This window comes from Mauremys reevesii, linkage group 23 (genome assembly GCF_016161935.1).
Source record: "Mauremys reevesii isolate NIE-2019 linkage group 23, ASM1616193v1, whole genome shotgun sequence".
NCBI lineage: Eukaryota > Metazoa > Chordata > Testudines > Geoemydidae > Mauremys > Mauremys reevesii.
The window spans coordinates 18045624-18068759 of NC_052645.1; the positions used below are offsets into that span (position 1 = coordinate 18045624).

Consider the following 23136-nt stretch of genomic DNA (forward strand, 5'->3'; position numbering starts at 1 on the left):
CGAGCCAAGAGTGTGCTACGCCCCGTGGCAGCAGGGAAAGCCAGTGCTGCTGGGGGCAGCTGGTGCAGAGCAGGCAGGTAGCTGGGAGGTGATGGTCCCTCTCTCTGGGGTGCCCCTATTGCATTGATTTCTGGGCACCATAGGGTGACCCATATTTCCCAAAGGGAAAATGCGACATCACGTGGGGCTAGTCTGAGCTCCCCTCCCCGCCCGTGGCTGGCCCAAGCTGTTCCCTGGAGCCCTACCCCCCCCCATCCCTGCGTAGAGCTGGTGTCCCAGCTTGCTCAAGCCCTGCCTGCCCCCCACCCAAGCCCTGCCTCCCCCCCTGCATGAGGCTGGTTTCGGGGTTGAAATCAAGGGGAGCATCACCAGACTGGGGCTGATGTAAACCACAGCACGGACTAAAGTTTTCCCTGGCCTGGCAGTAGAAGGGGGGAGATGGGACAGGCCCAGTGGCTTGTTGGGCTCCTCCAATGTTCTCACGTCTATGAAAGGGGTCCGGCTCGGATTAGGGGCCTTTTGATGTACGTCACTTCTCAGTAGGCGCCGTCGGCAGAAACAATCCCTAAATTAGTAACAAATGTGTTGGGAACATTGGCAGGCGAGGGACGTGCCCTTGGCACTCGCCGTCCTGGCCTCCTGACCCACTTACGGAGCTGCAGCCACCGTGCCAATAGAAAATCTGACCTCGTCAGTGGAGCTGAAATCATCTCAGCCCCTCCCAGCAGGGGGCGCTGCGGTGCACGAGGCTGGAGCCTTGGCCGTGACTAAAGCCCCACATGGCTCTGGTCCCAGCCTCTCCCAGCAGGGGGCGCTGTAGGGAGCGGGGCAGGAATCCTGGCTGTGGGGGAGCTCACACCTATTCCAGGCAGGGGGCGCTGTAGGGAGCAGGGCAGGAGCACGGGCTGTGTGAGGAACTCAGAGTTACTCCATTCCCAGCGTCTCCCAGCAGGGATCAGTGGAGGAAACAGGGGTAAGAGTACTGGGGTGGGGAGGGGGGCATTCTTAGCTTGCTCTAGTCACTTCTTATTTCTTTGTATTGCAGTAGCACTAGGAGCCCTTCCCACGGCACCAGGCGCTGCACAAAATCAGAACAAAGAGACAGTCCCTGCCCCAAAAGGAAACTGCACCGCAGCCGCCATGTAAGATGGGTGTGGAGCTCAGCTCACACAGTCAGGAGCGTGAGCTCTGGCCCCATGTGGCCAGCTGCGGGGTCCGTATCATTCCCTGGCGCCAGCGCTGTACGGTGTGGGCCGGGGAGCAGGCACTCACGGGGCTTGAAGCATTCAGAACCCCGCAGGAGCTTTTTGTGTAGGTCACTGTGTAATGCCGACAGACCCCGGTTGTCAGTGGGCGGGATCGAACTGGGGCCCTCGGGAGCTTAGTGCAGGAGCCTCTAGTGCATGAGCTACAACTTGCATTTAGTGAAGGCTGTAGAACAGACTCAGGTAACTCTCAAAGTGAGCTCAGTGGCACTGGCTGGGCCAGAACACCCCACCCAGCCGGTGTGCGGGTTACAACCGCTCGCTGGGCAGGCGGCTGTGCTGCAGGAGTTTGCTCCGGTCGCCTGGTCTCTAACCGGGCGCATTTTTCCAGCTTTTGGCTTTTGCCCCGGCCCAGCTGCTTTCCAGCCCAGCTCTGCTGCTGGTTTGCCTGGATCTGAGTGAAACACACCTGCCCTGCCCCCTGCCTCGCCTTGGGAAGGGAGAAGCAGGCCTGGTTCCTCCTTGTTCCACCCAGAATCCGGAGCGGCACCCGTGCAAAGCAGTGTCGGAGGGAGTTAGGACCGGGTGCTGCTTGGAGACGGGATGGCTCTGCGCTGCAGAGACTGAAAATGAAAACAAAATGAGAACCCCGGGTCCCAGCCCCACCATCACCCCATCGCACTGGTATGGGCTGGGAGGCAGAGGGCTGAATGGGCCACAGCTGACGTGCTTTGTGGAAGGGTGTGTGCGCGTTGCAGGGGAAATTCCCCCTGTTCGAACCTGAGACCCCAGCAGTGGTGGAGGAAAGACATTGGCCTGGGTGGACCAATGGTCTGATCCAGCACCGCGACTCCTGCAAGTCTAACGGGCCAATTCCCCAGCTGGTGCAAAGCTTCCTTGCAGTCCCTGGAGCTGGGCTGATTTACACCAGGTGAGGGGCTGGCCCTGAGCTTCAGCCCATGCCATCAGTATGTGTGTCAGTCCCTTGAATCGCCTCGGAGTGCCATCTGCCCATGGCTCTGCTAGGGTCACAGGCCACGGCTCCCAGCTGCCTCCGATGCTCCCCATGTCTGGGCAGCGCCCTGCCCCACCCATTAGGCAGAGGAAGGATGGAGGTCGGTGTCTAACTTGCTGCTTTTTGTAACGCTGGCTTCAAGGCCTGACCTACTGAGACAGCTGGAAAATGGTATTTTCCCCCCCATAACCCAGCTCAGGGAAGTAAGTCTGGAATTAGCGCCAGGCGGCTGAGCAGACGGAGGAGATGCAAATGGACAAGTCTGGGCCTGGGAACGCTCCCAGACAGGGCACCTCTGCTCTGTCCCACGGCTGAGTGGCACACAGTGCAGGGAGCGCCGGGCCCTGGCTGGGTCGCTGCCAACGGCTGGAGCAGGCTCATGGGAACGTAGGGCTGGATGGGGCCTCGAATGGGATGGGGCTGAGGGAGGACCAACTTCCATGTGTGGCCCTGCCTCCACCGGGGGGCGCCAGAGGGACACACACACCTGCTCTGGGTGGGAGCAGGGAAGTTGGGCAGATGTTGTGGGGTGGAAATTTGGGCATGAATCCCTAAGCCTGGGGCATTTGGGTGTGAAGCAGGAATGGGCACAGAGTGGGGAAAAGGGCTGGCGGAGTGACCGTCCCATTCAGGTATGGGGCATATTACACCCCTCAGCCGTTAATTCCCTGACAAACGTCCCCGGACGCAGAACCCGTTGCAGCCTGCGGTGGGCTCCGAAATACAAACAGTCCGAGCAGTAAATTCCAGCCCCGCCGTCCCTCGCGCTTCAGACAGGCCTCTCCCCGCGCCGGGGCCTCCTTGACGTTCCACAGACAGCGCCCACGCTCCCGTTGAGCAGAACACAGCCGCACCGATTCACCCCCCGAAAACCCTGCATCACATTTCCCACCGTCCAGAAGAGTTAGCAGCGAGGGGGCCACCAGGTTCGGGGAGGGCGACTCGGGAAGAGGAGGGGGCTAGGGCAGCTCCTCCAGGCGGAGCAGCGTCACTGCTGGCAGGGTGAGCAGTGGCCGAAGCCAGGGAGGGAGCGGTGAAAAGGAAGAGGGGGGAAAACATCGCTCTGCAGACAAGTGCAGAGTCTGTTCCTGCGGAGCAGCATGTTCTGGGCCTTGGCCGTTTCCTGCAGAGCCGGTGGAGAGAGACGGGCTGGCAGGGAAACACAGGGGATGTCTGCCCACGCGAGGGTCCGTCCAAGCGTCTGGCCCGGCTTTCTCCAGCCAGACATGGGGATGGCTGAATTCTGGTGGCAAAGCCCAGTGTGAGGGGAGAAGAGGCTGGCGTAGGGGTCTGGATGGAGCTGACAGTAACCTGCGCTCAGTACAAAGAAGCCAGTGAAATAATGCCCAGGTCCATCCAGCACTGCCCCCACTTGGCCCCGGTGCCCAGTGGCTGCTGTGCCATGTTGCCTGGCATCCATTTCCAGGAATGCCATTGTCTGGAGATGATGCCTCCCGGGAGGATTGGGTTACAGTACAGAGGCTGGAGGGCAGGGCATGGGGTGCTGCCATTTTCCTCTCTCCCTGCTGTCTGCCCCGGTCAACACTGGCATGGTGTGCAAGCGAGCAGTTCCCTGTCAGTGCCCCATCGTGGGGGTAGGCGTCAACTGGAGCTGGGGTGGGGGGGCAGCCAGAGCCGGGGGTGCAGGGTCAGGGAATCTGTATTGCCAAGACAGGGCTTTGGACTGCACAAGCGAACAGACGTTGCCGGAGCTTCTTTCTTGCTGTGACTCTGAGCCTCCATCCCCTCCTGGACGGAAGCAGGGCTCAGGGCTTGTCCCCAGACCAGCAGGCCGGGGCCAGGTTTTGTTAGCATCCTCCTCCAAGATTTGAGCGAGGAGCCCGCCCCCCCCCCCCCCGTTCTCCTTCCACGTCTGCAGGCGCGGCAGGACGCTGAGTTACCTGGCAAGGTGGCCATTTCCTTTGTGCCAGACGGGGCCTCGCTCTTGTGCCAGGGGACGTGCTGACGAAGCCCAGCAGCTGCCCTTAAGCGGGGGCCTTGAAAGGAGCTTGATCCTGGCTTCCCACCAGCGGGAGGCAGGGAGCGTGGGAGGAAGGAGGCTCTATCATGCACCCATTGCTTTGCTCTCTCCCCAGGAGGCGAAGGCATCTGGGCAGGTCGGCGTGGAGAGCCAGCCAGAAGGAAAGGTGAGGTGCTGGGGGCGTTCAGGGGGCTGGGTGGGTCCTGCTGTCTGGCCAGGGTGGGCTGAGGTGAAATCCTGCTGGGATCCATCCAGTTTTGCAGCCCCTGGGCAGCTGCTCCCAGACTGACCCCCCCACCGGCTCCCTAATAGTCACCCTCCCGGTTGCCACGAGATGGTCTCGTCTCATGCACACCGAACACCTTGATCTCCAGGGCTAGCCAGGTGGTTGCCAGCCCCACAGTGCGGCTCCTCCTAGCCACGAGGCCTGGCCCACAGCCCTGCATCGGGAGTTGCCTCGCCTCCCTGCCTTTTCTTGGCACCCAAGGGCTCGTTTCCTCAGCCGGGCCTGGACGGAGGGAAGCCCTGAGTGCTCTGGACGGGGGGTGGACGTGTCTTGCTCCATTGCCCTCCCACTGCCCTCTGGCCTCATCTCTCGCTGCCAAGGCTACACGCTAAATCAACCCCCAGTCTGTCCGGATTCACCGCGCTTAGTCTAAGCTCCTCTTGGAGGGAGCCCAGCAGCATCTCAGCACCTCCTTGTTCCAGCATCCCCTGAGCATTGGCTGGAACGAGCAAGCACATCCGCAAGAGGGGATCCTGGCGCTCCAGCCAGGGCCGTCCTTGGGCATACGCAGCATATGCCAGCTCAGGAGTAACTGCACTGGTGAGCGGGAGGAGAATGGGGGCCCCGGGAGCGGGCCCCAGGCTGTGTTACTCCAGCCCCTTAGGCCTTGGAAACGCTGGTGGAGAAGCAGCACCAATACATCTGTGTTAGAGACGCGGCTGCAGCCACTAGAACTGGCGCATCCCCCCTTCCTCCCGGCATTAGCTCCTCAGCTGGAAAGAAGGGGAACAGGCAGCCTGGTTTATTTTCACACCTCTTTCCTCTCTGGGTCGATCCCCTGCAGGGGACGTCTGTGATGAGCTCTGACCTGTTCTCCTCGCTGCCTGCCCACCGGCGCCCGTCCGAGTGAGAACTGAGAAGGAGACTCCGGCTGGGCTGGGCTCTGAGCGGGCTGGGACCAGGGACCTCCGCTGCCAGTGTCTGCCTGGCTTAGAACCAGCTGCTTCCCGGCAGGAGCTGGCCAGCCCAGAGGGAGCATTTTGCAGCCACTGGTTTGGCTGAAGGAACATGTGGGGAGCCACAAACCCACATGTACAACCCCCTTGTGGGGCCTGGGCTGGCAGCTCCCGGATCCTCGCCAGCCAGGAGAGGAAATAGGAGATTCTATCTATCCCCACGGTGCTGCTTTTCCTGAGTCGCCCTGGCTGGCAGCAGTGGCAGATCCCACCACCGCGTGGGATCGGGGCTGGGGGCCTGTTTGACCTGGACACCCACAACAGCCCTGTGGGGAGCGGTCTGGGTGCTGGTCTCCAAACAGATCCAGGGCGGGCAGGTTTTAGACCGGCTGATGCCACGGAGAGCGCAGCTAAGTGCGGCAAGGGGGCGGGGGCGGGACGTCAGCCCTTGGTGAGAGGCGGTATTTGCAGGACGCCTTCCCAGGTTGCTAGCGGGGTCGGCCCACCTCAACCCACCTCTGGTAAAAGTCCCTGTCGTGGTTCGGAATGGTTTCTCCTGCTTCCTGACTGCTGGTGTCATCTCTTCTTCTCTTGCAGTGCCCACCCTGCCCCCAGAGAGCCCCACACGCCAACGTAAGTCAAGGGCCTGCTGCTTCTTGGAGCTTTCCGATGGGCTTTGGGCTCGGGTGGCGGGGGCGTTTCAGTGGCAGCTGTCTCACAGTGTCTAGTGGCAAGAGGAGCGTGCGCTCTCTCTCACCCACCCCCACACTATAGTTTTGGAGACAGGAAGCATGGCCCAGGGTGTAGGGCACTAGCCTAGGACTTAAGAGACCCCGGTTCAGTTCCCTGTTCGGCCACAGACTCCCTGTATGACCTTGGTCAAGTCACTTAGCCTCTCCATGGCTCAGGTGCCCACCTGCATATTGCAGCTGGGTCTGTCCCAGTGCCAGGTGCTCCTCTCCGGGGAGAGCACAGAGCTGTGACTTTGGTGGCATTTTGCCGCCCTAGGGACAGGTAAGACGGCAGCACGCCGCCCGCTGAATTCTGTACATTTCCGAGTAACACAAAATCTGCCCCAGCCAGGGCCGAGCTGCCCTGAATGCTGAGAGCCAACGGACGGATACCGGCCTACAGCGCCGCTCTGGCTGAGTTACAGCTCTGCTTCTCCGTGTGAGAGCCCTGGTGCCACCCGCCCAGGACCCAGCAGGATTAGTGTGTGTGCAAAGCTCCTCCCCAGGATACCCCAGCCTGCCGGGCCTCCACAGCAGAGAAAAGCAGCCCATGCATTGTAGCTGAGCCACCCCCGCACAGACCCCCTCAGCGTGGAAGGGAAGGCCCGGTCACAGCCGCTCAACAGGCTGGTAGCTGCAGGGCTGGTGTTGCTGCCAAGGGGTTGACGTCTCTAGGCTGGTGGCCGGAGAACAGGGCCCAGGAAGGACCCTCCGAGGGGTGACCTGAGGCACAGGGCACAGAGGCAGGGCTTGGAGCAGGCCTGTCTCGTTCATAGTGCTGCAGGCTGGCCTGCCGGAGGAGCGTGGGTGGGGATGGAGGCTCCAGGCTAGGAGGGCTCTGGCCCGTCTCCCACCAGTGGGGCTGAGAGGGGGCAGGGCTGGCTCCTCGGATCCCTCGCTCCCCATTGGCTCCCAGCCTCTGCGGAGTCACAGCTTCGCTTTGGAAGATGCAGCCCCAAAACCGGACCGAATTTCATTCTTCCCGGCAGCATCTGGCTCCATTGGAACCCAGCCTGCCATGCACCCCCCAAGAGCTCCCCCGGGACCTGACCGTACCTTCCTCAGGTGGCTGGAGCTTCAGCTCGCTCTGGCCCCTTTGCCTTCTCCAAAGAACCCACCCACCTCCTGTTCTCTCTGGCCGACATCCCCTGGAACAGCTGGAGGGGAGGGCCGGGGGAGAGCGCTGACGGCTTCCAGATGTTTGCAAGGTTCCTGCAGCAGCCGCGTGGGCACAGGGGGCTCTGAAGGAGGGCTCAGAGCTCACAGCTGTTCGATATTCGCCCTCCATGCCTGTGTGACAGGCCAGCGTGGGCGCTGTGAGCCGGCGGTAGGATTTTATGGAGGACACGGGGCTGATAACAAAACCCAGAGCAGTTCTGGGTCTTTCCTTAGTCCCCTTTATCTGCTGCCCCCAGCACGGCAGCCGGAGTCCAGTGGAGTGGGGATTTGAACTGGGGCAGAAGGGGGCATGCGACAGATACCACAAGCCTTTCCGTGTGCGGGCAGGGTGGCCCTGGACACCTTGGGGTCACCTGTGCTTCTGGGACGAGGTTGGAGCCAGAGCTCCACCTGAACTGTCGCCCTGAATGATTTTAAAAGGACACGGGACTTGTCCCGCTCCTTCCACCCATTTGCTCCCACCCCTCTTCTCCTCCTCCTCACGGGGGTGGCTCAGCTGCAGAGCTGACTAGGTTGCACTGATGAGTTTCATTTTGGTTTGTGCAGGTCACGCTTGGTCCCCCCGGCCCCAAGGTAAGTTTGTCCTCGCCCTGACTGACAGACAGAGCCCAGCTCCGCCCTGCTCGTGCAAAGGCACACGGCATCACCCGCTTGCAGTTGGTAGTGAGTGCACGAGCGTGCAGAGGTATTCACGTGTGTTCGTCCATATGTGTCTGCGTGTGTGTCCATACATGCTGCGGTGAGGGTTCGTCCGTGTGCGTCTGGGGCCATGTACACTTGCGGGGGGGCGTGTATTCCCCTCTGCAACACAGGTGCCTCTCATGGGACTCCCCCTCTCTCCTGCAGGGGGGCAAAGGAGAACGCGGACTCCCTGGGACATCCGGCTCGAAGGGGGAGCGAGGCGAGCGTGTGAGTGGTGTTGATGTGCCCAGCACGAGGAGACGCAGCCGCCCAGCTTGGGGGGGGCGACGGGCCCATCTGGGGAGACGGCTGCCACGTGCACACTGGGAATCCTGCGTCACGGCCATGTCGGGAACTTCCCTGGGTGCCTCCTGTGCTGGCTGGCTGGGCCCGGTGCCTTGGTGACGCTCTCCTGTGCAGGACGGCTGGATGGGATGGCTCTGGGTCCCCACCCTGTGCCCCCCCCAGCCCTTACTCCCATGGCCCCGGTTCCCATCTCTCTACCCATTAATCCCTCTGGGTGGCCCAGGGGCTGGTGGCGTGAGCAGCATGAGGCTGGTCTGTATGTGACTCCAACGCGGGGCCTGGGCCTGCTCCAGAGATTGGGGCGGGGGGGCTCTCCCGGTGCAGGGGAGGGAAAGCCCAACCTCCACCCACGACCGGCCAAGGGGGGCTGCAGGCAGGGGTGGGCCTAGGCCGCGAAGCCTGGAAGCTTGGCCCATTATCATGCCGGTGGCGAAGGGATTTCCTGGCCGTGCAGGGCCCGTTTCTGCCTTCTGCGCCCCCCCCCGCCCCAAGCCCGGCCCCAGGCAGCCCCGTCGTCTTCCTCCCTCTGAGCGTCTCCCTTCCTCCCGCAGGGCGCGGACTGCATCCGGAGCTCCCCCGACGGCCCCTTGCAGGTGAGGCACCGCTCTCCTTTCTGGGCAGGCCCCTGGGGGAGGCATCCCCCGTGGGGCTTGGCCACCCCTGGCACCTCACGCTGCCTTGCGCCACCCTCCTCTGACCCGCCCCGTGTTCCTTTTCTCTCCGAAGTGCACGGAGGGGCCGAAGGGAGAGAAGGGGGAGCGAGGAGACCTGGTGAGTAAAGCTCGTCTGCACGGTCGGCCCCTTAAACTCCACCCCCACCCTGCTGCCCCCCCCCCCCCAGTGCCATCTCTCCTCCCTCATGGCAACACAGGGTCAGCATTGTGCCTGGCGGCCTCTCTCTGTCGCGCTGCCCATGGGCTCCCCGCAGCACCACTGCACACAGCGCCCACCGCTCGGCCCTACCAGGGGCGCAGTGCCTCCGGCTCGGCCACCGTTTGGGGGGAGCCTGCTTCCCCTACGGGCTTGACTGAGGCCACCTAGGCCTGGATGAGGTCTTGAAAGTCAGTGGTAGACCCCGTGGGTGTAAATGGGCAAAGCGCCAATGGAGTGACACCATTTTTTACGCCAGCCGAGGATCTGGCCCTGCTCCTAGAAATGGCACTGGGCCAAATGCTGCTTGCAACTTCATTGGAGTCAATAAACCAGCTCCAGCCAGCACCGCTCCCACTGACTTGTGCAGAGCTGGGCCGTTAGCCCCAGCTTGGGATCTGACCCTGAACGTCACCACCAGCTTGTCTGGCACCTCCTTTACTTCCTGCTCTGACCCCCAGGTCCTTGTGACGCTCCCTCCCTTTGCAGCAGGAGAGATCCCTCTCCCCCCCCCCCGGCTCTCAGCCCTGCCAAGGCTTAATATCCTCCCGTATCCCACTGAATGCCACTCAGACGCTGCGCTCTGCGGTGGCCAAGTTTATCTTGTGGGAGTTCAATCTTTATTAGCCAGATCCTGTGCAGGGGGCTGTGGTGAAACTCTCTGTGCACCCAGGGGGCGCATCACTGAGTGCGCTGCTGCAAAGTGAATCCTGCACGGAGCTGGGCGTTAATGGCCAAGCGGGTTAACCACCTTGTTTCTGTTGCAAACAGGGCCTAGCAGGAGCGACCGGTGCTGATGGGCAGAAGGTAACTCGCTCTCCCAGTCTGCAGGGCAAGAGCCCAGGAGGGGAAGGGCCCGGTGGAGGCTTCTCCCCGCTTTGCAGGGGTAGCTCGTCTGTGCAGGGAGGCATCTCCTCCTGCGTGGGAGAGGAGCCCAGGAGGGGAAGGGCCCGGTGGAGGCTTCTCCCCGCTTTGCAGGGGTAGCTCGTCTGTGCAGGGAGGCATCTCCTCCTGCGTGGGAGAGGAGCCCAGGAGGCGAAAAGGGGTTGGGAAAAGCAAGGTCTGGATCTGGGGGAGCGGGGCAGGGAGGGCGCCGTGGGGGAGGGAACAGGGATGCTTAGCGGTGCTTTCCGTGAGCTTGGCCCTGAGGGGCCTGGAGGCTGCCATCTCCCGGTGCGGGTGAGAAGAGGCTGGAGCCGTTACAGGTGGTGGTGGGGCAGAGGCAGCTCTGGGGTCTTAGGAGTGGGGACAGCCGGGGCACTGGGTTCTCCTCTGATGGGCGGTTTTCTGGTTTGCTTCTCCAGGGGCAGAAAGGCGAGAAGGGAGATGGAGGAGTCCAAGGGAATCCCGGGAAGCCGGGGCGCGACGTAAGTCGTTCATTGCCACGTGTGTCCCCTCTCCCCTTTTATACAATCTGCCCGGGGGCTGCAGGATCCAGCTTTCCCAGGAGCTTCCTTGTGGTATCCCAGTTCCCTGTTAGCCTTGGAGAGACGTTCAGATTCCTACCGTCTCCGTTGCATCCGCTCCCTGTTCTAGCTGGTGACGATGTCCCAACCCAGCAATGCCGCAGGGCTCGAATGAGTCGCTGAGTCATTACTGAGCTCAGGCACAAAAGGGCGCTCCCTGCAGAGGAGAATCTGCAGCCCTGAGTGCCTGTGTTCAATCAAAATTCCACAAATTCCCAGCTGCCTAGTCATATTCCACCTCCCTAAATTCCCTGTCGTCTCAGCTGCGGGAGGGATTCTTCATGTCCCGTTCCACACTGCCGAGCGGTGTTGCTGGGTGCTGCAAGACAGATGCCACGGTCCACCCCAGAGGTGGCTGCCTTCCACGAGTGGCCAAGTGATCCTTATGCGATATGGCAAAGAGGTTTGCGATCCCTCAGCGTAGCGGGTGCTGTGTAAATGTGGGCGGATACAATGGCTCCTTCTTCCTTTTAGGATCAGCTTGATGCATTTCTCTGGGATCCGCAGACATCCTAGAAAATGGATCAACCTGTATTTTTTAACGCAATGGACCAAGACAGCTGCAGGCTGTGATCTGTGCCAGGGCCGTGCACTGCTCGGTGCCCGTGGGAAACCTTTTGGGAGCCCGTTGTTGTGATTATTGATGAGGTGTATTATGGTAGCACCTAGGAGTCCCAGCCACGGCCCTATTGTGCAAGGTGCTGTACAAACAGCAGAGAAAGATGGTGCCCAAAGAGCTTACAATGTTCTAACCCTGCTTTCCTTCTCCTGCTAGGGCCGGCCTGGAGAGATCTGTGTGGTGGGGCCGAAGGGACAGAAGGTACCGTCCTGCAGGCTCAGGGTGGGGGGAATTGTGACTGGGGATTTGAAGGCTGTGCCGATGGAGAAGCCAGGCTCACAGCCATGTTTGTGTTTTAGGGTGATCCAGGGCTCGTTGGACCCGAGGGGTTAGCCGGTGAACCAGGCCCCCCGGGGTCACCAGGTCCTCCAGGGATAGGACTGCCAGGGAAAACGGTAAGGATTTGGTTCCATTGCTTCTCCTCGCTTCCTAGCGCCCCTCCTTGGGCGTGCATGTCTGCTGTTCACGGCTGCTGGCCGCTTGGAAGAGTGAGCTGGGCCTCAGCAATCCTGTCGGTCAACGGGCTGCGTGGAATTTCAGGCCGTTCTCTCACCGTATGGACAAGCTGTTTGGATTTGGTAGCTGAGGGCGTCTCAGTGCCTTGCGGACGCTCCGCTCAGCGGGTCGCGGGGAGGCCAGGCCGCTCCTGTGGGGTGTGCCAGCTCCATCTGGGAGACAACGTGCTGACCGCTCTCTCTCTCGTTAATTTCAGGGTGACCCCGGTGGCCCTCCAGGTCCTAAAGGAGAAAAAGTAAGTGCAGCTGCATCTAGTGACCCAGGCTGCCCATGGGGTCAGGTCTGACACGGCCATGAGCCTGAACTCCAGACAGCCACAGCTGCTAAGTCTGGAGCCGCCTCTGACCTCCTCCCAGCTCAGGAGAGTCGGCCTGAGCGGGGCCCATCTCTGGTTTAAAACGTCGACCTTGCTGCCTGTTCCTCCCCCCCGCCCGCCATGTCCCTGCAGAGACCTGTCGGACGTGCTTCTGACAGGGATTGTTGTCTGTCCGAGAGGCCCAGTGGAGGCAGGTTTATCGCTCAGGCCGCGCCTCTTCTCGCTGTCCCAGTGCACGAGCCTGGCTGGGCAGGACGTTCCCTGTGGAGCTCGGTGGCTCAGGCCTTTGCCTGCATTAGGTCGGGGGGGTCTCCTGGCAGTGCATGTGATGCTGCGCAATGGATCCATCCCCATCCTGCCACGGGGGAAAGGGCTGTTTCCGGAGTAACTGGGCAGCTGGTTTGGCCGATGCTCTGGGGTGTCCCCTCGGGGTTAGGCAGGGCTTCTGGGGTCCCGGGGCGATTGCTGATGGGGTGGAAGTTGGATTCTGGCTCCTCTCCAGGGAACCTTGCTGCCCATCACTGCTCCCTGTCCTCAAATGAGCCTGAGGCTCCTGCTCCACCGCCAGGCTGTGATTGGCACGTCTCCATGGTGACGCCAGAAGGCGTGCGGGGGCTTGGTGATATATGTAGCGTAATGAGCTCGTTCTTCACTTTGATCAACACCAGGGCTTGTCTAGTGTGCACAGGGCAGGGCTTCGGGCAGGGGGTCTGGGGCAGGGCAGGGCTGTAGGTAGGGGGCCCGGGGCAGGAATGTGGGTAGGGGGCCTGGGGCTGGACTGTGGACAGGGGCCCTGGGGCTGGACTCTCAGGGGATAGGGCAGGATCCAGGGGTATCGACACCTCTCTTGGGCAGAGCCCAGGACCCTGGTCCCATCGGACAAAGCCCATTTCTCCCGTGCTCACTGGTGTCAGACCCGTCCCGGGCTCAGTTTGTTTGTTTCTCTGGTGGCCTGTTTCTAGGGTAACTCCGGATCTCCTGGACCGGGAGGTTCAACCGGGAAGCCCGTAAGTAGCAGGCTCCTCTCTATGGAGGTGGGGTGGGCATTGGCGGGCTGGGGGGCGGTGTGTGGCTGCCTGCCCCAGCTGGGTGGGGAAAGCAGAAATGGGCTGTGAGCCCAGCCCAAGGCTGGGGGGTGAGAGAGCCTGTGTGGGTGCAGAGGCCCCACGGCTGTGGCCTTCCCTGGCTGTGAGACACGGGGCTGGTGACGCCCTGGCGGGAGCCTTGTTGCTCACACCCTGGCCTCTCCTCTGGAGAGCTGGGTTCAAGTTTAGCTGCTAGGCCTGGAAGGCTGGAACGTCTCACCCCAGCCCGGGCCCCCTCTGGGGGTCACCTGTTCCGCACACGTTCCTGTGTGTCACCGGGGGGTGCTCTGCTCGGGGCCGGCCCAGCACCGCTCTGGCAAGGAGAGGGAGTGCAGGTCAGGAGTGAGGGGCATCAGCAGAGCCGTGTGGAGAGGACGCAGGTTTGCGGCATAGGAGGGAAGTGCATTGGGGGTGGGTTGGGGGGCTCAGGGTGAAACAACGGAGTGCTGCCGGTCAGGAGCGAGGGGCACTGGCAGAGCTGGGTGTGGGGAGCCCAGGGCTGCGTGTCAGGATTGAGACCCTGGCTGAGGAGTGGGTGGGGTGAGCCCAGGGCTGGGATAGCAGGGGGCTGTGGGTCAGGACTGAGGGGCACTGGCTGGGGAGGGGGTGGGGTGAGCCCAGGGCTGGAGAGCAGGGGGCTGTGGGTCAGGACTGAGGGGCACCAGCAGAGCTGTGGTGGGGTGAGCCCAGGGCTGGGTTAGCAGGGGGCTGTGGGTCAGGCCTGAGGGGCACTGGCTGGGGAGGGGGTGGGGTGAGCCCAGGGCTGGAGAGCATGGGCTGTGGGTCAGGACTGAGGGGCACCAGCAGAGCTGTGGTGGGGTGAGCCCAGGGCTGTAGCAGGGGTCTGTGGGTCAGGACTGAGGGGCACTGGCTGGGGAGGGGGTGGGGTGAGCCCAGGGCTGGAGAGCATGGGCTGTGGGTCAGGACTGAGGGGCACCAGCAGAGCTGTGGTGGGGTGAGCCCAGGGCTGGGATAGCAGGGGGCTGTGGGTCAGGATTGCTGGGCTGATCCGGGGCAGGGTCTGGCTGCTGCCCTCTGTCCCACTGCAGCCCAGGCCTTGGGACTGGGTTTGCTCAGCCTAAGCTAACCAGCATCTTCCCTCCCCGCACAGGGCAAGCCAGGGGTCCCAGGCCTGAAGGGAGACAAGGTGGGTACCACGTGGGGGCCTGGCGCTGGGCGTGCTCTGTTCTGTGCACCATGGGGCTCTGCAGACGAGGCAGGCCTCTGGGGTCAAGGTGGGGCCTCCTCACAGCTGCCTGCTCGGGGAAGCTGAGAAGCAGGAGACTTTCCACGGAGCTGCCTCCCGGCTCCAGGCCCTTGCTGGGGAAAGGAGGGCGAGATGAAGTGGATGCAGGCAGCAGGAAGGACCAGGAACTCAAGAGCCTCCCATTCAGCCCTGAGCCCAGAAAGACCCCTCAAAGCCTGACTCTCTGCCCCAGCCTCCAACCCTGCTCTGGCCTACGTTCGGTTATCCCCCAGCCCGGGGCTATTGAGGGATCCTGATTGGCTCGCCTGCTGCTGGTCCAAAGTCGGGATCTGGATCCAAAGCTCAGGGTGGTTTGGGCCAGGTCCATTGTCACGTCAGTTGCGCTCTGGGGTCGTGGGGTCACCACCCCACACAGACCCAATGGCAGCTCCCAAAGACGAAAGTCGAGGGTCCCCAGGGCCGCGACCCACATCTCACTATCTCCTCTCTCCCACAGGGGGATCCGTGCGAAGTTTGCCCCAGCATCCCCGAGGGGATGACCCATGCTGTCGGCCTCCCGGGAAAGCCGGGACCCAAAGGAGAGCCCGGAGTGCCGGGGAAAGCAGGGAAATCGGTGAGTCTGAACGCGCTGCCGTGCCCCTGAGAGGAGAACCCACACGCCCTCTCTGCGGGGAGCCGGGCGTCCGTCCCCGCCTCCGTGCCTGGGGAGCGGAGGGCTGAAACAAGGGAGGGGGCAAAGTGAAGGTGATGGAAGGAGGTGGTGTTTGCACCTGCACTGAATTGCAGGGGACGCTACCTCGCCCTGCTTGGCTGCCTAACTAGAGCAGGTCCTCATGCAAAACGGGGCCCCCTGCACACCCCACACCCCCCAATGGCCCCGGGCCACCCCTCTCCCTGCCCCACACTGTCACCTAGGACTACGGATAGGCCTTGCACCCAGCTGTCCCCCAACCTTGCTCTCCCTGGCAATGGGGTCGAGGCGAGGAGGTTGTGCTTGGGTCTGGGCTAGAGGCAGGATCGGGCCCGAACCTTCCTGCCTGTTCTCAGCTCTTGGGCCCTCAAGTCAGCAGGACCCAGGGAATCAGCCCTCCTGGTTTGCGACCCATCCCAGAGCTGATACCACAAAGGCAGAATCAGACTCAGGGATCAGGGGCTGGGATCTCACGTCTTAATCTTCCCATCCCCCAACTCTTGCCATCCTATTATCCATTCAGGTTCCCTCCCCCGCCCCCAGGGTCCTTCCTGATCCTGCTCCAGCGATGTGCCCCTGGGGCATCCCCTTGGCTCCCCTCCAGGAGCGAGGGGCCAGTCCCGGCCGAGGTGCAGCCACGGGGTGTTTCTGTTGGTCTCACCTGTTTTTTTTTTTCCCCTGCAGGACAAGGCAGGGCCCCCCGGAACCAAAGGCGACAGGGTGGGTGCCTCAGAGAGCTGATGCCTTGGTTCTAGCCGTGCTGTTGCAGAATTCCCTGTCTGCCCATGGAGAGCAGTGAGGGGTGCGCTGGGGACCCCTCTGATCCAGCAGGGCTCTGACCCCCCGGGCGGTGGCTGCCGCTCAGAGACTTAATGGCCAGAAGGGACCCTTGTGATGATCTCCTCTGACTTCCTGCATGTTGCAGGCCACAGAACCTCCTCCACCCACTCCTGTAACAGACCCAGACCCTCTGGCTGAGTCACTGACGTCCTCCAATCAGGATTTAAAGACTTCAAGTTACAGAGAATCCGCCCCTGCGAGTCACCCGTGTGCCCCATGCTGCAGAGGAAGGCGGAAAACCCCCCAGGGTCTGCAGGAAAATTCCTTCCCGACCCCAAAGCTGGCAGTCAGCGGGACCCTGGGCATTTCGTCCCTCTGGCTCTATTCTCAGAAGGATGGGAGTGGGGGCACTGCCGGGTTTCCCCCAAGAGGGGGCAGTGGATGTGAGGGGATTCAGAATGGTCTTTCTCCACCCCTCCCACAGTGAAAGGGAGAATCAGAAACTAAGGTTCCCTCTATACTGGAGGGGTTTTGCACTGACGCAGCTCCACCAATGCACCCCCGGCAAGTTACGGGGGAAAGTCATTTTGACGCCAACCCCCTTCTTGCACCAGGGTAGCACATCTGCACCAGCAACGCAGCCACATCACTCTAGTTACCTTGGGCACGTTTCCCTAGTCCGGGGAAGCTGTCATGCCCTCCGGCTTCCTCTCCCGCAGTGTCCCACTGGGAACGCTGGCTGAGGAATGTTCTGAAGGCAGCAAGTGTCGCTGCCTCTGACACCCTGTGTGTGTTTGTTTCTTTCAGGGAGACCCTGGCATCAATGGAATAAAAGGAGAGAAGGTGAGTGCCCGGGTCCCTGAAATCTCCTGCTCATCCTTAGTGTCCTCGGCCCCCTTCTCTCGGCTCGCAGGCCGCGTCGATGGTCGCCACCCCTCCGAAGAGGAGCCCCGAGTCTGGCCTGCAGCCATTACCCGGTTATGGCTCGCAGAGGCACTGGGAGCCTGTCTGACCCTGCGCCGTTTGGTTCCTTCCCTAGGGTGCCCCCTGCGTGTCGTGCAATCCCGTCACTCTCGCCTCCATGCTGCAGAGCTCCGACCAGCTCCCGGGGAAGGAGGGGCCCAAAGGGGAGCCGGGGGCCCCAGGGATTGGGCTGCCCGGGCTGCCGGTGAGTACGTGCCCTGCTCCTTGGGTCTCGAGCACGAGGATGGGCAGGCTAGAGGTTGTGCCGGGCAGGGTCCCCGGGGCGTGTGCATTCCCCACGCCAGCACTGCGCTGGGGACAGTCTGAGTGGGGCGTGGAAGGCGGATCTGGCTCCCCGCCCTGGTGTGCAGCGAGGGATGGGAGAAGGGGAGCGGAGCCAGATGGTAAAAGCTGCCAGGCCCCACCTGGCGGGAGGGAGGGAAGGGACCCAGCGCCCCAGCATTCAAACAGCCCGAGGGGCCCTGCCCCCACGGCTCCGCAGAGGTCATGAGAAGGCTCCTCTCAGCTCAGATGGCCCATCCTCCCCAGGGACATGCAGCATACTCGGCCAAGAGCGTCCCCAGCTCTCCCTACCTGCACTAACCCACTGGATCTGAGCCCCTGGCCAGCCTCCTGGCTGGCCTCCCAGTGGGGTCAGATCCCGCCAACCATCTGTGCTCAGATCTTGGGCCTCTGACTGCTGGAGCCAAAGGAGGGAGTCCCCGGCAAGCAGCCGGAGAGAACATGGAGCAGCCACGAGAGCGGGACGCAGGCCGGTCCTCCGGGGCGGGTCATGCCCATGGCGGGGTCTGAGCTCAGGGGAAAGTTTGAGCTTCCTCCCTTGCCGAGATGGGCCTAAATCCAACCCCAGAGAGCCTCCTATCCAAACCTGGCTGCTACCCCCAGCTCTGCTCCAGCCCCCTAGGGCCTGTGCCCCCCTCCCCTTCGCCTCTTGTCCTCTCCTCTTCTCCCTGCTGCCTTAAGGAGCCTGGCACCTTGTCACGGAGTGTGGGGGAGTCAGGGCCCTGCACCCCCCACTTCCTGCAATTCACCAGGACTCTCAGCCAGCCAGTAACACAGAAGGTTTATTAGCCGACAGGAACACAGTCCCAAGCAGGGCGTGTAGGTACAGCCAGGACCCCTCAGCCAGGTCCCTCCGGGGGGCAAGGCTCTTAGACCCCATACTTGGGGTTCCCTGCCTCTTCCCAGCCAGCCCGAAACTGAAACCCAAAACCCCTCCCGCAGGCTCTCTTCCTTTGTCCAGCTTCCCAGGCAAAGGTGTTGTCTCCCCCCACCCTCCTTCCTGGCTCAGGTTACAGGCTCAGGTCCTGTCCCTCACCTAAAGTCCTCCCCTGCTCTCCCCTTCCCCAGACAACAGTCCCTACTGCGTCCCACACCTGATGCCCCTTTTCTCCCCTCCCCTCCCTGTTGCCTCGGCCCAGCTGGTGCCGGGATGAACCCCTTGCTCCCTCCCCGGTTCGTCCCCAGGGGCTCTCCACTCTCCAAGTTTGCAGAGGGCTCTGCTGGGCTCCTGGGGATCCTCCTGCTGGAGGGGTAACTTGGATCCTTTGCTTGTCTTGCAGGGTAAAGCCGGGGTCCCTGGGCTGGCTGGAGCCAAGGGGCAGCAGGTGAGTCCCCTCGTCCTTCTGCCTGCGGCTCCCCCTGGGGGTGGAGGGTTTCTGAACGTGAAGGGTTAAACCTTGGAGGTGGGAGGTTGGATCGGTTACAGCAAACCCTGCCTGGCCCTTCCCCGTAGCTCTCACCAGCGCCTCTCTGCACTGGGGATAACAACGTTCCCTTCACTGCTGCCCCCAAACTTCTTGGGCACTACCCTGGCCCCCTGCCCTGCTCCCTTTGCCCCACGCTGGCAGCACCGAGGAGCCCCATCGCCCTGCTGGGGAGAGGCCTCTGCCGGCTGGGCCTCCCCTACCTGGCTTTGGCAATCTGCGGCTCTCCGATGACGCCCTGAGCCAGGCTGAGGACGCACCGAAGCTAAACTCATGGCACTGTGAACCTCTCGGCCCTGCGCTCATTTGCAGCGCTGGGTCCGTGTGGTCACTGTCTTCCTCCCTCTCCCTTCCTCCGGGCCTGACCCCCTGCGCTCTCCGCTTTGCTTCCTAGGGAGAGGTCGGAAAGACGGGACCGGCCGGCAAACCTGTGAGTACGGGAGCTGGATGCCCTGGGGCTGGGGGGGGGCACCCTCTTGTGGGGACCTAGTCGTTGCCCCACTGGCAACAACAGCAGAGGCTCCCGAGGCAACTGAGCGCAGTGTCAGTGACATGGTGGGAATCAGCGAATCGGTGCAGGGCGAGGGGTAACAGACATGGAGCGGATCCCAGGGAGGTCCCGTGGGTAGGCACAGAGAATGGGTGCGTATGGGATTGCAGGGGCCTGTCACATGCGTGTATAGGCCTGTGTGTACCCGTGTGGGTTTGCAGGGGCCTGTTGTGTGTGCACATAGGTGTGTGTACTTATGGGATTGCAAGGGCCTGTCGTGTGTGTGTGTGTGTGTGTGTGTGTGTGTGTGTGTGTGTGTGTACAAGTGTGGGTTTGCAGGGGCCTGTCGTGTGTGTATGTACACATGTGGGTTTGCAGGGGCCAGTTGCGTGTGTGTGTAGGGGTGTGTACATATATGAGCAGAGCTTTACAGGTGCCTGTCTCACCTCAGCTGCTGCTTCTCTGTGCAGGGAAATCCAGGTGACAGAGGGGACACTGGGCCTGCAGGGCTGAAAGGAGAGAAGGTGAGATCCTGGAAACCCTTGTTCCAGAAGGAGCAGGGGTGGAGTGGCCAGGGATGCTCCCCCATCCAGTGCTCACCCCTAGAGCTGTGCCCTTGTTGAGCCTCTTATGGAAACTCCTTCCCGGCAGCTCTTTTGGGGTGGGAGGGTGTCTCCTGAGTCCCCTCTCTCAGCCGAGCGCCCCCCCAGCTCCTCCATGATGGTGCAGCCCCAGCGCAGGTGTTGCAGCCACTTGACGTGAGACTGGCGCCTTGGCCAGAGCATAAAGCCGGGCTGGCCTGGCTCACCTTTCCCACCAGCAAAACCCGGGGCACCCTGGGGCCAGGGCCGCATCTCCACCTGTGCACAGTGCGTGTGACCCGCGGTGAGCGTGGGCAGCTCTGCTTGGGTGGCCAGGCGCCCGCCACCCAGGCGTGGACAGACCCATTTTGTATAAGGCGGGGTGGGATCTCCAGCACTCTCCTGGGTGAGAGCAGTGGAGCTAGGCTGAAAGCCCTGCGAGCTCCGTGGCGCGCCGAGCCAGCTGGTACCTCCTGGACTCCCTCCAGCCACAGAGACGAGTGTCCCCCACCACCCCTTAGCTGGAGGGCTGAGCGAGGAGCTCCGGTTCCAGGGCGCTGCTCCGGAGGCAGCCACTTACCACGGTGGCTCTTGCGAGCTGTGGGCACCTGTCCCACTGGGAACCGGCCTGAGACCCTCTAAACTCGTCTCGCTGAAGAGCCATTGCATGAGAACCGCCTCCGCTCCCTGCTGATCTGGGCCCGGAGCAGCGTTCCCCTCTGGGCTGACGGGTGCCGGGCACTACGCTCCGTCCCCCTCCTCAGGGGCTTGCAAGGACCCACAGGGCTGAAATGGCCCATACGGAGTTTGCTGAAGTCCCCACTGTCAGTAAGGAGCCTGGGGACTCCGGGAGGTGGCACTGGGCCCAGCCCCCGCCTCGCTCTGACCCTGGTGCCTGTCCCTCGCAGGGAGAGCCGTGTGGCCAGTGCCTTGCTCCTCCAGAGGCGCTCGAAGGGGAGGTGATTGGGGTGTCCGTGCCTGGTGCTCCGGGGGAGAAGGGTGAGCCAGGCCTGCCTGGCATCGGGGTGCCCGGCAGAGCGGTGAGTCAGTGGGGCGTATCCGGGGGGCAGGGAGGGCCGGGGAAGGGGTGAAGGTAAGAGAGAGGAGGAGGGATAGGAACGGGGTGGGCGTGGCATGGGGGCAGGGGATTGTAATGCTGCCTGATGTGCCAGGGTCCTGTGAGGGGCAGTGAAGGTGCTGAACGAACCAGCAATGAAATGGTTAATCCAAACTGGCAGGCCCTGCCGAGCGCCAGCATCTGTCCACCCGGCCTTCTGCTCCTTCCGCTGGTGCCCGGGGGCAGGGGCTGGGTGTGGGGCTGGGGGTTGTGGGCATGTTCCCTGACTCCCTCCTGGTATGCATCCTCGGGGCCTCCCTGTTTTGGGGTGCGTCATTGCCCGGGGACTGGGGACTTTGGGGGGTGGGAGGGGCTGGCTCCGTTCCTTCCCATCTGATTGGCTTGTTTCTTCCTCCCTTGTGTGTTTTGTTCCCCCAGGGCAAACCTGGGGAGCCTGGACTGAAAGGACAGAAGGTGAGAGGGAGGGAAGGGGTGTCGCTGAACAGCTCCCCGCCCCTCCTGCTTCACTAGCTGTGGGAATCTCCCAGCCCTGCCCCCATAGCATGGGGGTTTCCCTTTGCACGGGCTGGGCTGAGCGAGTGCCCAGCTCCTTGGGGAATCAGAGTCACTGGGGCTGCTGGGTCTGGCCGATGAGCACTGTCGCCCTGTCCCAGCTCATCGCATGAGTGGCGCTGCCAGGCCGTTAGCACTCGCTCTGCTGCTGCTGGCACCCAGCCCTCCAAGGAGAGTGGGGCAGAGACCCAGGGGAGGCAGGGGGCTGGGATTCCTGTGCTCCTCTGGGTCACATCCTCTTTGTCTGCTCTCCTGTCCAGGGCGATGCAGGAAATCCAGGGGACCCTGGCACACCGGGCTCAGTGGGGCTGCCGGGGCTTTCAGGTGACCCTGGCGTCAGAGGTCCAACAGGGCCCAAAGGTGAAAAGGTGAGTCCCCCCCCACCCCCCCAGAGCTAGCTCTGCCGGTCGGTGCAGCCAGAGCCCAGTTCGCTAAGGGTCAGACCTGGGAATAAGCTATGGGTCAGTACTGGCCCCCACTATCAAGAGACACCCTCCCCCCTGCACCCTCCGCCCAATTTGTGCCTTCTCGGGGGCTGGCACTGCCGCGTGGAGCCAGTGTCTCGTCTCCTGGCGGTGCCCGTTGTGAGCTGGTCAAGTAGCCCTCTGTTCTGGGGCACCCCCAAGCAGGGAGACCCTCCCGTGCTGGGAGCAGCTTTCCTGGTCCCGGGTTCCTACCCCCGCCACACACACACATTCCTCGTGTCCTTCCCATAAAGGGGAATCTTCATCTCCGCAAGTCGTCCACTGTGCAGAACAAACAGCTGGTCGCCGTCCTCCCCCCAGCCACGCGCCTCCCTAGCACGGTGGCTCTCAGCCATTGCCAGGGGTGCTGCGTGCCACTCGCTAGTGGCCCCTGGCAGTCCTGCCCCTGTGCCTCTATCCCAGTGAGCAAGGCAGGTGCTTTCTGAAGCCGAGGGTGGCAAGTTCAAATCCCCCTCGGGCTGAACCTGGATGTGACTCTCTGGGGCGAGGAGGGGCTGTCTGGGCCTCCACCTCCCTCGGTCCCCAGCTGCCGCACTGGTCTCCGTTTCCTGTGTACTGACCCAAGCCCCTTTCTCCATCCCTCTCACGCAGGGAGACGCCTGCGACGCCTGCCCCACTCTCCAGGGAGAGTTCTCAGATGTGGTCGGGGTGCCAGGAAAACCCGGAGCCAAAGGGGACCGTGGCCTGCCGGGCGTTGGACAGCCTGGGAAACCCGTGAGTGCCCCTCACTCACCCCCCCGCACCGGCGAGGTCCCTGATCAGAGACGTCGGCTGCCTGCTGAACAACCTAGGCTAACGTTTCTGTGTGGGGGGGTGTTTTTTAGGGTAAACCTGGACTCCCTGGGATTCAGGGGCCCCCCGGTCTGAAGGGGCTGCAGGTGAGTGTGGACAGAAGCGGGGTTTGTCATATGGGGATTGCCAAAACCTGGGGCTGTTCCATCCACCGGTGTCTGTGGTCTCTCTAGGGCGAGCCAGGCCCCCCCGGGATCGGCGCCCAGGGACCGCAGGTGAGTGTCAGCACCAAGCTGGTCGCCCAGGGTCTGCTCCATCAGCACCATCCCCCAAGGAGCAGCGTGTCACCCCCACAGCCCCTGCTGTCTCCAGCCCTGCCTTTCGCCTCGTCTCTGGCATTGCCCGGTGGTGCCATTGCTTCCACGCCACCTCCCAGCCTGGCTCCTGCAGGCCCCCTGAGTCCCGGGGCTCCGGCACCCCCCGAGCGAGCGTGGCTGCCCACTTCCCGGGGCCCAGCAGAGCTCGGCTGGTATTACTTTCCACCTCGGACAGTGCCAGGGTCTCCCCGTGCATGGCAGTATCTGCTCCTAATCTGCCTGCTTGGTTCGAAACCCACTCACCTCCCTGCGGCTCACGCTGGCCGGGCTCCTCTGTGTCTGTCTCCTCCTGGAGTGCTCTGCGCAGGCAGCACAGGTCCC

At 62.7% G+C, this 23136-nt stretch overlaps 1 protein-coding gene across 6 annotated transcripts in view; it reads left to right on the forward strand.

The window, feature by feature from the left end:
• Positions 1 to 23136, forward strand: part of COL16A1 (collagen type XVI alpha 1 chain) — a 148130-nt gene that overhangs the window by 92001 nt on the left and 32993 nt on the right. For all 6 annotated transcript variants that reach the window (XM_039511464.1, XM_039511465.1, XM_039511467.1 and 3 more), the window contains exons 9-34: positions 4317 to 4367; positions 5981 to 6016; positions 7840 to 7866; positions 8140 to 8202; positions 8832 to 8873; positions 9007 to 9051; positions 9922 to 9957; positions 10455 to 10517; positions 11392 to 11436; positions 11535 to 11630; positions 11948 to 11986; positions 13030 to 13074; positions 14264 to 14299; positions 14856 to 14972; positions 15735 to 15770; positions 16638 to 16673; positions 16870 to 16998; positions 18377 to 18421; positions 18915 to 18950; positions 19481 to 19534; positions 20500 to 20631; positions 21087 to 21122; positions 21482 to 21589; positions 22298 to 22420; positions 22531 to 22584; positions 22672 to 22713. In XM_039511464.1, the coding sequence (XP_039367398.1) occupies positions 4317 to 4367; positions 5981 to 6016; positions 7840 to 7866; positions 8140 to 8202; positions 8832 to 8873; positions 9007 to 9051; positions 9922 to 9957; positions 10455 to 10517; positions 11392 to 11436; positions 11535 to 11630; positions 11948 to 11986; positions 13030 to 13074; positions 14264 to 14299; positions 14856 to 14972; positions 15735 to 15770; positions 16638 to 16673; positions 16870 to 16998; positions 18377 to 18421; positions 18915 to 18950; positions 19481 to 19534; positions 20500 to 20631; positions 21087 to 21122; positions 21482 to 21589; positions 22298 to 22420; positions 22531 to 22584; positions 22672 to 22713 (1572 nt within the window). The remainder of the gene's footprint in view (positions 1 to 4316; positions 4368 to 5980; positions 6017 to 7839; positions 7867 to 8139; positions 8203 to 8831; positions 8874 to 9006; positions 9052 to 9921; positions 9958 to 10454; positions 10518 to 11391; positions 11437 to 11534; positions 11631 to 11947; positions 11987 to 13029; positions 13075 to 14263; positions 14300 to 14855; positions 14973 to 15734; positions 15771 to 16637; positions 16674 to 16869; positions 16999 to 18376; positions 18422 to 18914; positions 18951 to 19480; positions 19535 to 20499; positions 20632 to 21086; positions 21123 to 21481; positions 21590 to 22297; positions 22421 to 22530; positions 22585 to 22671; positions 22714 to 23136) is intronic.